At 47.8% G+C, this 12,159-nt stretch overlaps 1 protein-coding gene across 3 annotated transcripts in view; it reads right to left on the reverse strand.

Moving 5' to 3' along the window:
* The window catches only part of Rgs12 (regulator of G protein signaling 12), a 90,628-nt gene that overhangs the window by 65,635 nt on the left and 12,834 nt on the right, over positions 1–12,159 (reverse strand). For all 3 annotated transcript variants that reach the window (XM_051200379.1, XM_051200378.1, XM_051200380.1), the window contains exon 2: positions 8,159–10,147. In XM_051200379.1, the coding sequence (XP_051056336.1) occupies positions 8,159–10,042 (1,884 nt within the window). In that variant the 5' untranslated portion in view covers positions 10,043–10,147. The remainder of the gene's footprint in view (positions 1–8,158; positions 10,148–12,159) is intronic.

Consider the following 12,159-nt stretch of genomic DNA (forward strand, 5'->3'; position numbering starts at 1 on the left):
GCTTCTCGGCAGTGATGCTGATCTCTTCACCAAGTATGTATAGCTGCTTCTTCAGCCTCAGCCTGAATGCCATCCTATCTTGGACTACCTGCCAAACAAAACCCAGTCCATCACCTTCCAACTCAAGTTTTCACAAGACAGGAAAAATGCAGCCAAATTGTCTCATCCCAGTTCCTGTAGAACCATGCTCTCCTCCACTGCCCATGCTTCTCAGCTCTCTTGTCTTTCAAGTCCCTACCAGGGTGCCCATTAAACTCTTCATGCAGCACTCCATGGCTTTTTAACCAAAAGTTATAAGCTCTTCCACATTCCTCCTACAAAACACTTCTAAAGACTTAAAAGCCACATGGTCATGATGAGGCTTATCACAGCAACTACACCACCTTGGAACAGATTTCTTAGTTTCTTCTCTGTGATAAAATACCCTAACCAAAGCTACTTCGGGGAAGAAGGGTTTCTCTTAGCTCACAATTTCAGGTTATAGTCGATCTTAGTCAGAGTTTCTATTGCTGTGAAGCACCATGGCCAAAACAAATTGGGAATGAGAGGGTTTATTTGGCTTACACTTCCACACTGTAGTCCCTCACTGAAGGCAGAAGCCAAAGCCCTTGCTAAACTCATTCTGAAGGGCTGGGGCCTAATAGAAACAAAACCCAATGTACATATGAGCTTCAGTTAAATTGCATGGGCCTCCTAGGACTCCCAGGCTCCTCAAAGGCAACAAGACTAGCCTAAATTAGGACATTGGGGTGTGCTTTTCAAACAGTGTTGGGATGAACTACTTCTTTATTTTGCCTGGCCTCGAACCCACCTGCCTCTGTTCCCAAGTGCTGGTTTTAAAGGGATGAGCCACCACTGCCGGATAATGAATTCCTCGATATCATAATGCATATGTGAAAATAATGCTACAAGTTCACCAAGACAGCAGTGCACACAAGTACAGCTGAGAACCTTGGAGAAATTCTACTTTGAAAATCACATGTTGCCTGAGCATAACAGGCTGAGATTGGAATTAAGGGAGGCTAATGTGGGCATTCTTATTACAAACATATCAAAATTTAGGAAGCCTCAGGCCAGAATTTCTCTTTTACCCTCATATTATCTTCAACACTATGCTCTATATCCATCACAGTCACCTCTCCAACAACAGAACTCAAATTCTTCCCTTTGCGTGCTTTTGGGCTAAGCAGTGCAAAGTTTATCTCATTGCATTCTCTTCAATCTAAAGAACACATAGAACAATCTCAAACACCATCAAAAAAATGTAAATATACATGTATATAATCAAAAGACTAAAAACAACAACAAAAACCTATCACTATGCTGGGTAGTTTCGTGTGTCAACTTGACGTAAGCTAGAGTCATTAGAGGAAGGAGCCTCAGTTGAGGAAATGTCCCCATGAGATCCTGGTGTAAGGCTCAATTAGTGATCTCAATTAGTGATCAATGGGAAAGGGCCCAGATCGTTCATGTAGGTGGTGCATTCCCTGGGGTGGTGGACCTGGGTTCTATAAGAAGGTGGTCTGAGCAAGCCAGAGGAAGCAAGTAGGTAAGCAGCACCCACCCACAGCCTCTTCATAAGCTCCTGCCTCCTGGATCCTGTCCTGTTTGAGTTCCTATACTGACTTCAGCAATGCTAAAGTCTAAGCTAAATAAACCCTTTCCTCCCCAACTAGCTCTTTTTGTCACAGTGTTTTGTTGTAGCAATAGAAACCCTAACTAAGACAATCACTCTACCAATGGTTATCTGGATGTGGGGTGTCTCTTTGCTTTTCTTTAATTTTAATAAAGAAAATAGAGCTGGGCAGTGGTGGCACACGCCTTTAATCCCAGTACTGGGGAGGCAGAGGCAGTCAGATCTGTGAGTTTGAGGCTAGCCTGGTCTACACATTGAGTTCCAGCACAGTCAAAGCTACACAGAGAAACCATACCTGGAGGAAAAAAAATTGAGAAAATCAAAGCATGGAAGGAAAGAGATTATTTTTATTATAGGAAAGCTTGGGAACTTAAACCCATCAATTCTTCCAAATTAATCTACACATGAAAAATCTAATTGCCATGAAAACACCAATAGCGTTTTGGGGGTAATTTATGAACCAAGTATAACTACATAAAAGAATGAGGCCTAAGCAAAATCAACATAACATAACATATAGGACTTGCCCTATAGAAACAGAGAAACCATGAAGTTCTAATAAACTACTGTTGGGGTACTGACAAAGCAAGAACATGCATACATATAAGGTCTTGCCCTAGAGACACAGAGATATCCATAAACCTACAATAAACTGTCAACAGAAAAAAAATTTCCAAGGAGTAGCCCATACACATCAGTGCATGCCATCTATAACAGGGCGCTGCTGATGTAGGTGAGAGAGTAAATCCAGTGCTAGAACAATGTCCTCCACAAGGAACCTTCCCCTACCAGATTCTATTCACAAAGTTATCTCTGTAGCTGGGGAGATGGCTTCTGGATAAAATGCGCATGAGGACCTGAGTTTGGATCCCTAACACTCACAACCACTTTGAACTCCAGATCCAGGGGCTATAATACCTATGGCTTCTGCAAGTACCTGCATTCATGTGCACATTCCCCCCACACAAATACATACACACAATAAAATAAATTTTTAAAAAAGTAAGCTGGATGTGTGTTTGTACTCCCAGAAAACAGAAGGATACCAGAGGCCTACTGGCCAGCCAATTTAGCTAAAACAACAAGCCTTGGGTTCAGTGAGAAATCCTGCCTCAAAAACATATGGTAGAGAAACTATTAAAGACAGCCCAACATGAACCTCTGACTTCTACATACATACATGTATATACATATATATACACTACACATACAACATACACACACATATACATGCAGACTTACACACACATTAAAAAAGTTAACTCTAAAAAAATGTGGAAGAGAATACTATCTAATCTTAAGGTAACAGAATTTTACTACTTAAGACACAGATTATACATATGGCTAAAGGAAAGCCAGGAAGTTCTAGGCATCCAAAAACACATGAAGGAAGTGAAAGGAAGCAAAACACAGGCCGGTGTGTGTGAGCATACGTGTCTGTGAATATGTAGCCCTACTATCATCACAGGGCAAACAGCCAGCATCTACAGTCCAAAAGACACAACCTGGCAGAAACATAGGCAAGAAGTGTGAGCAGATGCACTAGCAAGGAGAAAACACACACTTTTATAATCAAGGAAAGGAAAACATAAGCCACAGTGAGCCATCACTACAAATGCTAGGGAAGCACAGTCAAGAAGCCCAACAGCCATACCTAGACATGGGCAAGAATGCCCATGTGGCATTAATAGTAACAGAGCACTGGAGAGGTGGCTCAACTAAGACTCTAGCTGCTCCTCCAGATGACTCCAGTTTAGTTCCCAGGACCCATGTAAGGCAGTTCCCAACTGCCATAACCCCAGCTCTTGGGAACCCAATGCCCTCTTTAACAATCTCTGTTCACAGACATACACACTGGCAAAATATTCATGTGCAAAAGATAATAAATCTAAGAAAAATAGGAAGTAACAGCTGTGTGTGACACAGTTAACAATGGAACATTCATATGGTAGAAAGGTGATCAAGCTGCAGTCACATATCACATCACAGGGAAAGCTTTGAGGTTGTACTGGGCTACCATAAACCAAACGGTAGACTCTTGCACAGCACCCACACACAGTGGAAGGGCAGCAAATGTCCCTGTCTGGGAAGCCAACGGCTCAGCTGGGGCTGTTCCAGCAGGACGCTCAATAGTCTTCCTTCCTGGAAACCAGACAAAGGACAGGGCAGCAGGCACACCCATCTGCATCCCTCCACCTCTAGGGCTCCTCTGCAACCCCAGGTCAACTAAGCAAAGGCAGACACCATCCTGGAAGGCGGGCACTTCTGCATCTCTGATGCAGTAATGGGGGTGGGGGACTACACAGAGCACATATCTCCAGGCAGCCGAAAGGGAACAATGGCCACCTCATCCAACAAAGACTTGGGGTGGGTACTGGGGGCAAGACAGCTCTAATAGTCTCAGTTGACACAAGTGATGGTCACAGATACCCTGCTCAGGGAGGTGACACCACAGGGCCTTTTTAAGGTGTGGTCTTTGTTGAAAGTACCAGGAGAAAATATTTACATCTATACTGAAACTTCTTCTCACACAGAAAAACTGCACAAATCTGCTTGTTGAATGTAGAGCTCCATGGGCTTGGTCTTTGTAAGTCCCTCACTGCTGGACCACATGAAGGAGGAATTTACTTCATGATTTTTGTTTTGGAGTCAAGGTTTCTTGTAGCCCAGACTAACCTCACTATGTGGCCTTGGACTCCTGACCTTCCTGCCTCCATATCCTGAGTGCTGGTTACAGCTGGCTTTGTTCTTTGTAAAAGAATCTTTAATGGCCAGCAAGATGGCTTAACAGTAAAAGCACTTAAAAGCATACTTGATGATCAGAGCTCAATCCCCCAGTTCTTAATAGGAAAGAATCAACTCCACCATCAGCCCACACAGCCCTGGCACAGGCCCATACATCCACACAGCCCTGGCATGGCCCCATACATCCACACAGCCCTGGCATGGCCCCATACATCCACACAGCCCTGGCACGGGCCCCATACATCTCCATACAAGTCTGCACCCTTGGGTCCCAAGGAGGCTCTTGGACATCTCATGGTCACGACGTCCTATCCACACACTGCACACACCAGTGAAAACATTTCTCTGGCTCCTGAGACCAAAGAGAAGGGAGGTTTGCCTAGCCATCATGGAAGCCCAACCCAATTAAGGACTTCTCAGCTCCAACCGCCGGACTCCCTGGCTCTTTCAGCCAGCCTCCTGTGTCTCGGCAGGTGCAGATGGGAGGGTGCACTCTCATCTCAGGTGTATCGCCATCCTCGCCTGCCTCCCAACTCTTCCCTGTGGGGTCCAGCAGCGGGGTGAGGCGGTGAAGGCAAGAACAACCCAGCAGGAGAAGCCTTGGGCTATGGAGCCCTGAGCTTTCGGACAGCTCTCTGTTGGCCTGCAGGCCCAAGCCAACTTAGAAGTGTTAGTGTTGCAGCAGGAAACAAGTAGCAGGCAGCCGCCTGAACTGCCTCAAGCATTTTAACAAGTGTCCTCCTAGGCAGACCCCAGCACTACCTTGAACTTTAGCAACTTTGGGTGGGTTCATGGTTCTCCCCTCCCCCATAAGGCTGGACCCTATCAGGGCCCAGCCAATGTCCTGTAAATCAGGGCTTCAGCAAACGGGTGCATTAGAACTCAGTGGAGGAGGAAGAGATGAAGTCAGGGCTCTTCAGGGTAGCTGCAGACTGAGGGGACTTGTTCCTGCCTGGGTCTCTGAGACTTCGTGGGTCAGTTACAGGCAGGAATTTGTTCTGGCTTCCAGACAGTGAGACCACCCACCCCTTCAGAGACCTTCAGGCAGAGCTGCAACCCGCCTCAGCTCTCGGCTGGCAGCCTGCTGCTCACCAGAGTTAAAAGTGTTTCATTAAATCCTATTTTACCTCATTGCATTCCCAAATCGACAGCCAAGTACCTCAACCTGTACTCTTTGCTGCGTGTTCACTTCATTCTTACCAGGATGGATGGGGCCAGGGGGCAACTGCCTTAGTGGCTGAAACACACTTGTACCCACTGCTCGCAGGACTGTCCAGCCACAGCTGCTCCTGGTCCCAGGATCTCCGCGGCCAAGGCTTACTCAAAAGGAAAAGCCAGGGAAGTAGACCCCCAGGGGTGGGTGGGGAAGAAGGGTGAGGATAGCTCCAGCATATTCCTAGGAATCTAGAAAGCTGCAGTGGTGATGGGCACAAGCTCAGTAGAGACCTGAGAAAACCCTCAGTTCTCACCTGAGAAGGGAGAGAAGGCTGAGACAGTCTCAGGCATCTAAGATTTGGCATCTCTGTTCCATCGTGAGCCAGTCACGAAGCTAATCAGGAAGACACTTGATGGGTGCACAACAAACAGCTTACCCTGCACACTGCTCAAGGAGGCCAATTAGCAAACAAGAGCAGATAAGTAGGAACTCCAGGACTGTTACTGTACAGAAGGTTCAACATGGACAGAGCATGGCCAGGGACACTGTGTGGCCAGGCAGGGGTGTCAGGCCAGGCATTAATCCCCAAGCCACCCTTCATGGCCAGCCCCTGCTCTTGCAGAGTACCTTGGACCTTGCAGATCACCCTGCCCCTGCCCACAGGCTTGACATTCAGCGCTGCCACGAGGCACTGGAGGGGGCATTCAGGTTCAAGTGTTTATCTCTTCCAAGTGGTAGGGAGTAGAACCCCATGCAATGACCTTGACAACATTTCTCTCATACTTTTGGTTGTGAGCCTAGCCTTTATTTAATAGCTGAGCCATCTCTCCAGCCTGACACTACAGTTCAGCAGCTGCACCCCACCCCACCCCCAGCACACACCCCGACTCTCCATCACAGTGCTGCTGTCCTTAAAGGGCCCCCTGCCTGCTGTTTCTCACAAGTCTCTCGCCCTGCAGAGCCTCCTCAGAGTGTCTGGTCTCTTTCTTGTCACTCTTCTACATTCACCATCTTGTCTTCTTCTCTTAACTCAGTACTTCAGGTCTTTCCTGAGTTGGCCTCACACACACTGGGCCTCCCTGATCACATCACTGGTCCGTCTAGCTGCCTTCCAGCAAATGATGAACTTAAGCCACTGCTGACAAGAATCAGGAATGCTGTGAAACCTGACCACTGGCTATCTACAGCCTCCAGTATTGTTCCTTCCCTCCCCAGCCCCTTCTGCTCCTCTCCCTTCCAGGCAGATCAGCCCTCTGGCCTCTCCTCTATTTCTGACAAACCCCAAGCCCAGGATAGTCCTGTCCTTTAGGGGACTGAAATTGTAGGGCATAAACTGAGCAGGCCTAGAGGCATGTGTCTTCTACGAATGTGCTCCATAATAGAAGCTCAGGGATGCGCGGATATTCTCCATATGGCTATCCCTAGACCCCAGTGCTTCCGCTGCTCAAGGGCCTGCACTGGGGATGCCCTGGTACTCTCCTTCCCTCATGAAGACGACACACTTCCCACCCTTTGCTCTCTGGGCTGCCCTTGTTTTGGCTTTGTACTCACCAAGATTTGAACCCACTGCATTCAGTTACAAACCCTCCTTCTAAGACAACCCGCTAAGATTTGATTTGATTTTTAGAAAGTGGAAAAAAAAACTAGGTTGAAAATCAGTACAAGTACAACTTTGTGTGTTTGCTTTAAATCTACACTTAGCTGCACCTGTTAACCCATGACCATCTGGGATAGAGCACCAGCCACCTTTCCTTCTTGGACACAAGTCATAATGAATACTCACTACAGCTTTTGGGGGCTCTGGGACAAATCTCCACCAATGTGACAGCCACAGCCTTTGCTCTACCCTGTGCCCTGACCAGCTTTGGAGAGTTTGAGAGAAATTTCTCATTACTAAAGCCAAAATATGCACCAACACAGAAAGTGCCTATAACTAACTACAAGTGTCTCTGAGAACAGCTTCCCAGAAACAAGGAGGTAAATGCTGACTGAGCCATGCTGTGGCCAACACACCCTCATCTCCCGCAGCACCACCTTCCTGAATTGAGTCCTGGAGGACGGGCTGGTTTTCTCCTCTTATGTTCCAAACTTAGATCCCACAGGAAACCAAAGGTCCCCAAGGGACACAGACTACTGACAGATATGGGTTCTCTGAGGCATTGATGCTCATAAGGCACCATCGGCTGCAGGCAAGGAACCTAAGCCAGCCCAGGGATTTGCCAGAGAAGTCCCCAAGGTGAGCCAACCCACTGTGCTTCTCCAAGCCTCTCACTTCAGACACTACAATGACAACTCAGGATCATTAATAAAATGGCTTCAAAGGAGCTACAGTAAAAGGAGCCTTCCAACAACCACCATGGCCAGAAGCTAGAAAGAGACGGAGGTCCTACCAAAGCTGGGAGAAATCACCTTCTTGTGGTTACTACCTGTCCAGCACAGATGTCCTGACAGAACTATCCAGAGAATGGCCTAAGGCCAGGGTCCAGACCAAGGGAGAGTTTGCAGAGCAAGACAAAAGCCTCAGTGCAGGGTAGAGCAGATTCGTTGTGACAGTTGGCACACTGAGTGGCACCTGGCCATGGTGCAATGAAGTCATTCCTCCTGAACTTCCTCCAGCTTACCTTTTTGTCCTCTTTGGTCTTCCTGACACTTCGATGAGGCCCAAAAATGTTTTGCATTCCAAAGGCCTTCCTGGACCAGTCTCTCTTCTGGGTACTCAGCGGGGCCTGAGCAAAGCTGCCCTCCACCCGGTATCGGTCTGCAGGGATCTTACTCATGGGAGGGGGCAGTGTGCCGCAGTTGACACTGGACCACCCGTCAGTAGAGTCAGTGTAAGACTCCTGGTCACTGGCATGCCCACACTGCCACTCCTGTAGCACATGGACCGGGAGCCACTTCTGGTTGAAACCACAGCTGGAACCTGTGGCACCCCTCTTGGAAGGGGGTACAGAACTCCTCAAGGAGGCTGGAGGGACCTCTATGTGAGAGGCAGGCCCCGAGTGCTTTGTTAAGTCCCAGAACCTGTCAGTGTGGGGGCTGGTTTCCAATGGGGAGCCCACCTCTGGGTCGTGGCAGAAAGCTCCATTCCAGGGTGCACCCCAAGGTTGTGAGCCCCTCCCACTCACACCTTCCCACCCTGGGCTATTGCCCTGACCATGCCTGCCTGAGCTCCCACCCAGGTCAACGACAAGCACCCTGTTGCTCTTCTCTTCCTGGTTGAAATTGCCAATGCCGCTGTCACTGTTGCTGCTGGTGCTGTTGTTCTGGTGGGCATCAGCATCCCCATCTAGAAAGGCACGGGCCCGCACGCCCTCAATCAGCTCACCCATGTCTCGATATAGGACAGAAATGAACTGAAGCACAGGGAGGGAAGATGCTGGGAATTCCAAGCAGCCACTTGTATCTGGGTCAGCTGTGCATGCAAACCCAAACCTCCGTGCGATGCCTTGGTGAATCTTGTGATGAAACAAGTCTGGGTCCACCATGAATACGTGGCAGGACGTCCTTAGGGCACCTTCATCCTCCTGTACCAGGCCTCCATCATCATTGGTCTGCATGGTCACCAGCCCAAAGAACCGCCTGTCATCTGGGCACACTGCACTGAATGCCAGCTTCTCGGCAGGGTACTCCGCCACCACACCAGCCCTGTCAGTGACCAGCTGCACACAGTCATGCATGATCTTCATGGTCACTAGTGAATGGATCTTCTGCTCGGCCCGCAGGCGGCGCATGCAGCCACGAATAGCCTGCAAACTATCATGCTCCAGGTTGGAACTTGTAGAAGGGAGCTCAATGGAGCCCAAATAGCCCACGACCATGGCAACATTTAAAATACTTGCATCTAGTCCAAAGTCGTCATGACTGTCCAGCCCCACAGTGAATACAGAATCGTCATTGATAACTTTCGATATCTCTTCCTTGGAAAGCATGCTGGGATGTGGGGCACAGAGGCTGTCCTGGCCAACATCAAGCCGCAAAGCTGCTGACTCGGATAGAGACCTCTGCTTCAGTTTCAGCGGTGGCTCAGGGCCACTGGCACAAAGACTCGGGCTTTCAAAAATCATGTTGAAAATCCCACCAGACTGCACCTCTTCCACAACCCTCTCTGCTCTGTTTATACCCAAAGCCTTAGAATCAAGCTTAGGCCTCAGCCAGCCTTTCCCCTCATACAGGCCACCTTCTTCATCGCTGGAACAGGACTCCACATGACTGGTGCCCTCGCAGATCACCATGTGCAGAACTCCAGAGCATTTCCCAATCAGTTTCACCACATCTTCGTGTGAGGCTTTCTTCACATTAATGTCATTGATGGCAAGTATCTGGTCTCCAGCCCGGAGGCCCACGAAATCCGCAGGGCTTCCCCTCATGACACAGCTGAGCACACAGGGAGCCTGTCCTGACAGGGTGAAGCCATAGCCAGCTCTGCCTCGGGCCACTTCCACACTCCGCACTCGAGGGGGCACAGGGCCAGGCTGTCGCTTCCCTGGCTCTCCTGCCCTGTACATCCTGGTACACCTTCAAGGCCGATCGCATATCCCACTATTCCAGGGATTCCATGTTTCAAGGAATGTTCGATGCTACTGAGTTTTTTTATGTCTTGAAATGTTGCCCTAAGGAGGAAATGCAAATACCTTGTTATTAAAGATCCCATATCTCTAACCTTGACTGGAATTACCTAACTCTACAAGGTCATTCACAAGAGTCTCTACAGTCACCACATAAACGTCAAGGTGAAAAATCAAAATTTGGTGGCTCTGATGCTGGGCTAAAAACCCTGCTATCAAAGTGCGGAGCTGTGTCTCCTCCAGGGTTCCTGAAGAGGACGTATGTAGAACAGCCTGGAGGCCTTTGCATGCAACCTGGTTAGAGCAAGGCTAATGTGCAGGCCCAGGCTCCCCTCCTGAAGGCTCCATGGAGCATCTTGTAGGTCCTGTGTGAAGAACAGGGTCTACTGCTGTCCTGGGGTCAAAGATGACTACCCAACTCTTTTCTCTGATCCCAAATCCCCTCTACAAAATATTCTCCCATATCCCATGACTCTCCCACAATTAATTTATTTTGAAGAAAGCGCTATGCTAGGAAATCACGTAAGTATGAAACAACCTCAATCAATAAAACATGGAGGTCATCCAAGAGAAGAGATAAGAAGAGTAATTGAACGAAGCAAAGCAATGCTGTTCTGACTTACTTATTCCAGAGGGCATGACTTCAGAAAGTACTGGTGGTCATTAAAACCCAGGCCTGAATTCTAGGGTATTTTGCCTTTTTGGTTGTAAGCCTTGGCCTTTAATTGCTGAGCTATCTCTCCCAGCTCCTTGAGGGTATTTTTCAATCAGCCTTAAGAAAGTGAAAATGTAGCTATTCTAAAGAATATAGAACCACTGTAGGAAAATTCTGTGATTACCAGTTGTCACAAAATGAACTTTAAACTTGAAAAAACAGACCCATGTCAGGGTCCCCCCACACCACCCAGGATAATGATCCACAAGACTCCCAGGGCTCGGCACAGAGGCACATCCAGGTTAAGATTCATTACACTGAAGGGACTTAAGGTAAAGAGCAGAGGGAAAGATACACAGGGATGCCAAAGAAACCAGGCATGAGCTTCTAGAACATTCTCCCAGAAAAGTCGCAAGCACACACTTAAGTCCTTCTAGCAAGGAGCTGTGACAACATGCACATGTGAAATGTCCAAGCAGGGACCCTGCGGAGGCTTAGAGTCCAGGGTTGTCATTACTGGTGTCTCCCAAAAGAAAAGCAAGTATGGACATAAGCCACATTGTCTACACAGCCAGCAGAGGTACAAAGAGCCTATCCCACCAGTGGAGGCAGAGGCTGTCCCAGCATGCAGGTATCTCTTAGATGGGTGTCTAATGCTATGAGAACTCTACTGCTTAAGGCTCTTTCAAGATTATCTTTAAAAACAATACAGGGATTGCAGAGGTGGCTCAGTTGGTAAAGCACTTGCTATGTAAACACAAAGGGCCTGAGTTTGCTCACTAGCATACATAGAAAAAAGTGGGCAAAGCAATGCATGCCTCTAATTCCAGGATTAGGGAGGAAGAGACAGGATACTAGGGGCTTATTGGCAAAGAAATGCAGCCTAATTTGCAAGCTACAGATTCCGTGAGAAACCTCGTCTCAAAAAAAATAAGATGGAAGCCAGATATGGTGGCATATACCTTTAAGCCCAACACTCAGGAAGCAGATTATATGAGTTCAAGGGCAGCCAGGGATACACAGTGAAACCTTGTCTCTCACATATGAGAGAGAGAGAAACTAGCCTCCACATGTACATACACACATGCACGTGTACTTGAACATACAAAAACATGTACACATACATATACCACATATGCACATACAAATAGATATCAATACACACGTATCTATAACCGCCATACTCAGAAGGCTGAGGCAGGAGATCTCTATAAGGCTGAGGTCAGCCTGTACTATAGTATGAGACCCTATATTTGGAAGAAACAGTAGTGATTGGAATGTGATGATCCAAACTACAATAGTGAGCTTGGTGTTTGCAGAATGTGTTGCTGAATAATTGCTCTTTAAAGACATTCTTGAGTCTTGAGATAATTTCCAGTAACAGAATTGTGAACAGATTCTA

This window comes from Phodopus roborovskii, unplaced genomic scaffold (assembly GCF_943737965.1).
Source record: "Phodopus roborovskii unplaced genomic scaffold, PHOROB, whole genome shotgun sequence".
In the NCBI taxonomy this organism is placed as follows: domain Eukaryota; kingdom Metazoa; phylum Chordata; class Mammalia; order Rodentia; family Cricetidae; genus Phodopus; species Phodopus roborovskii.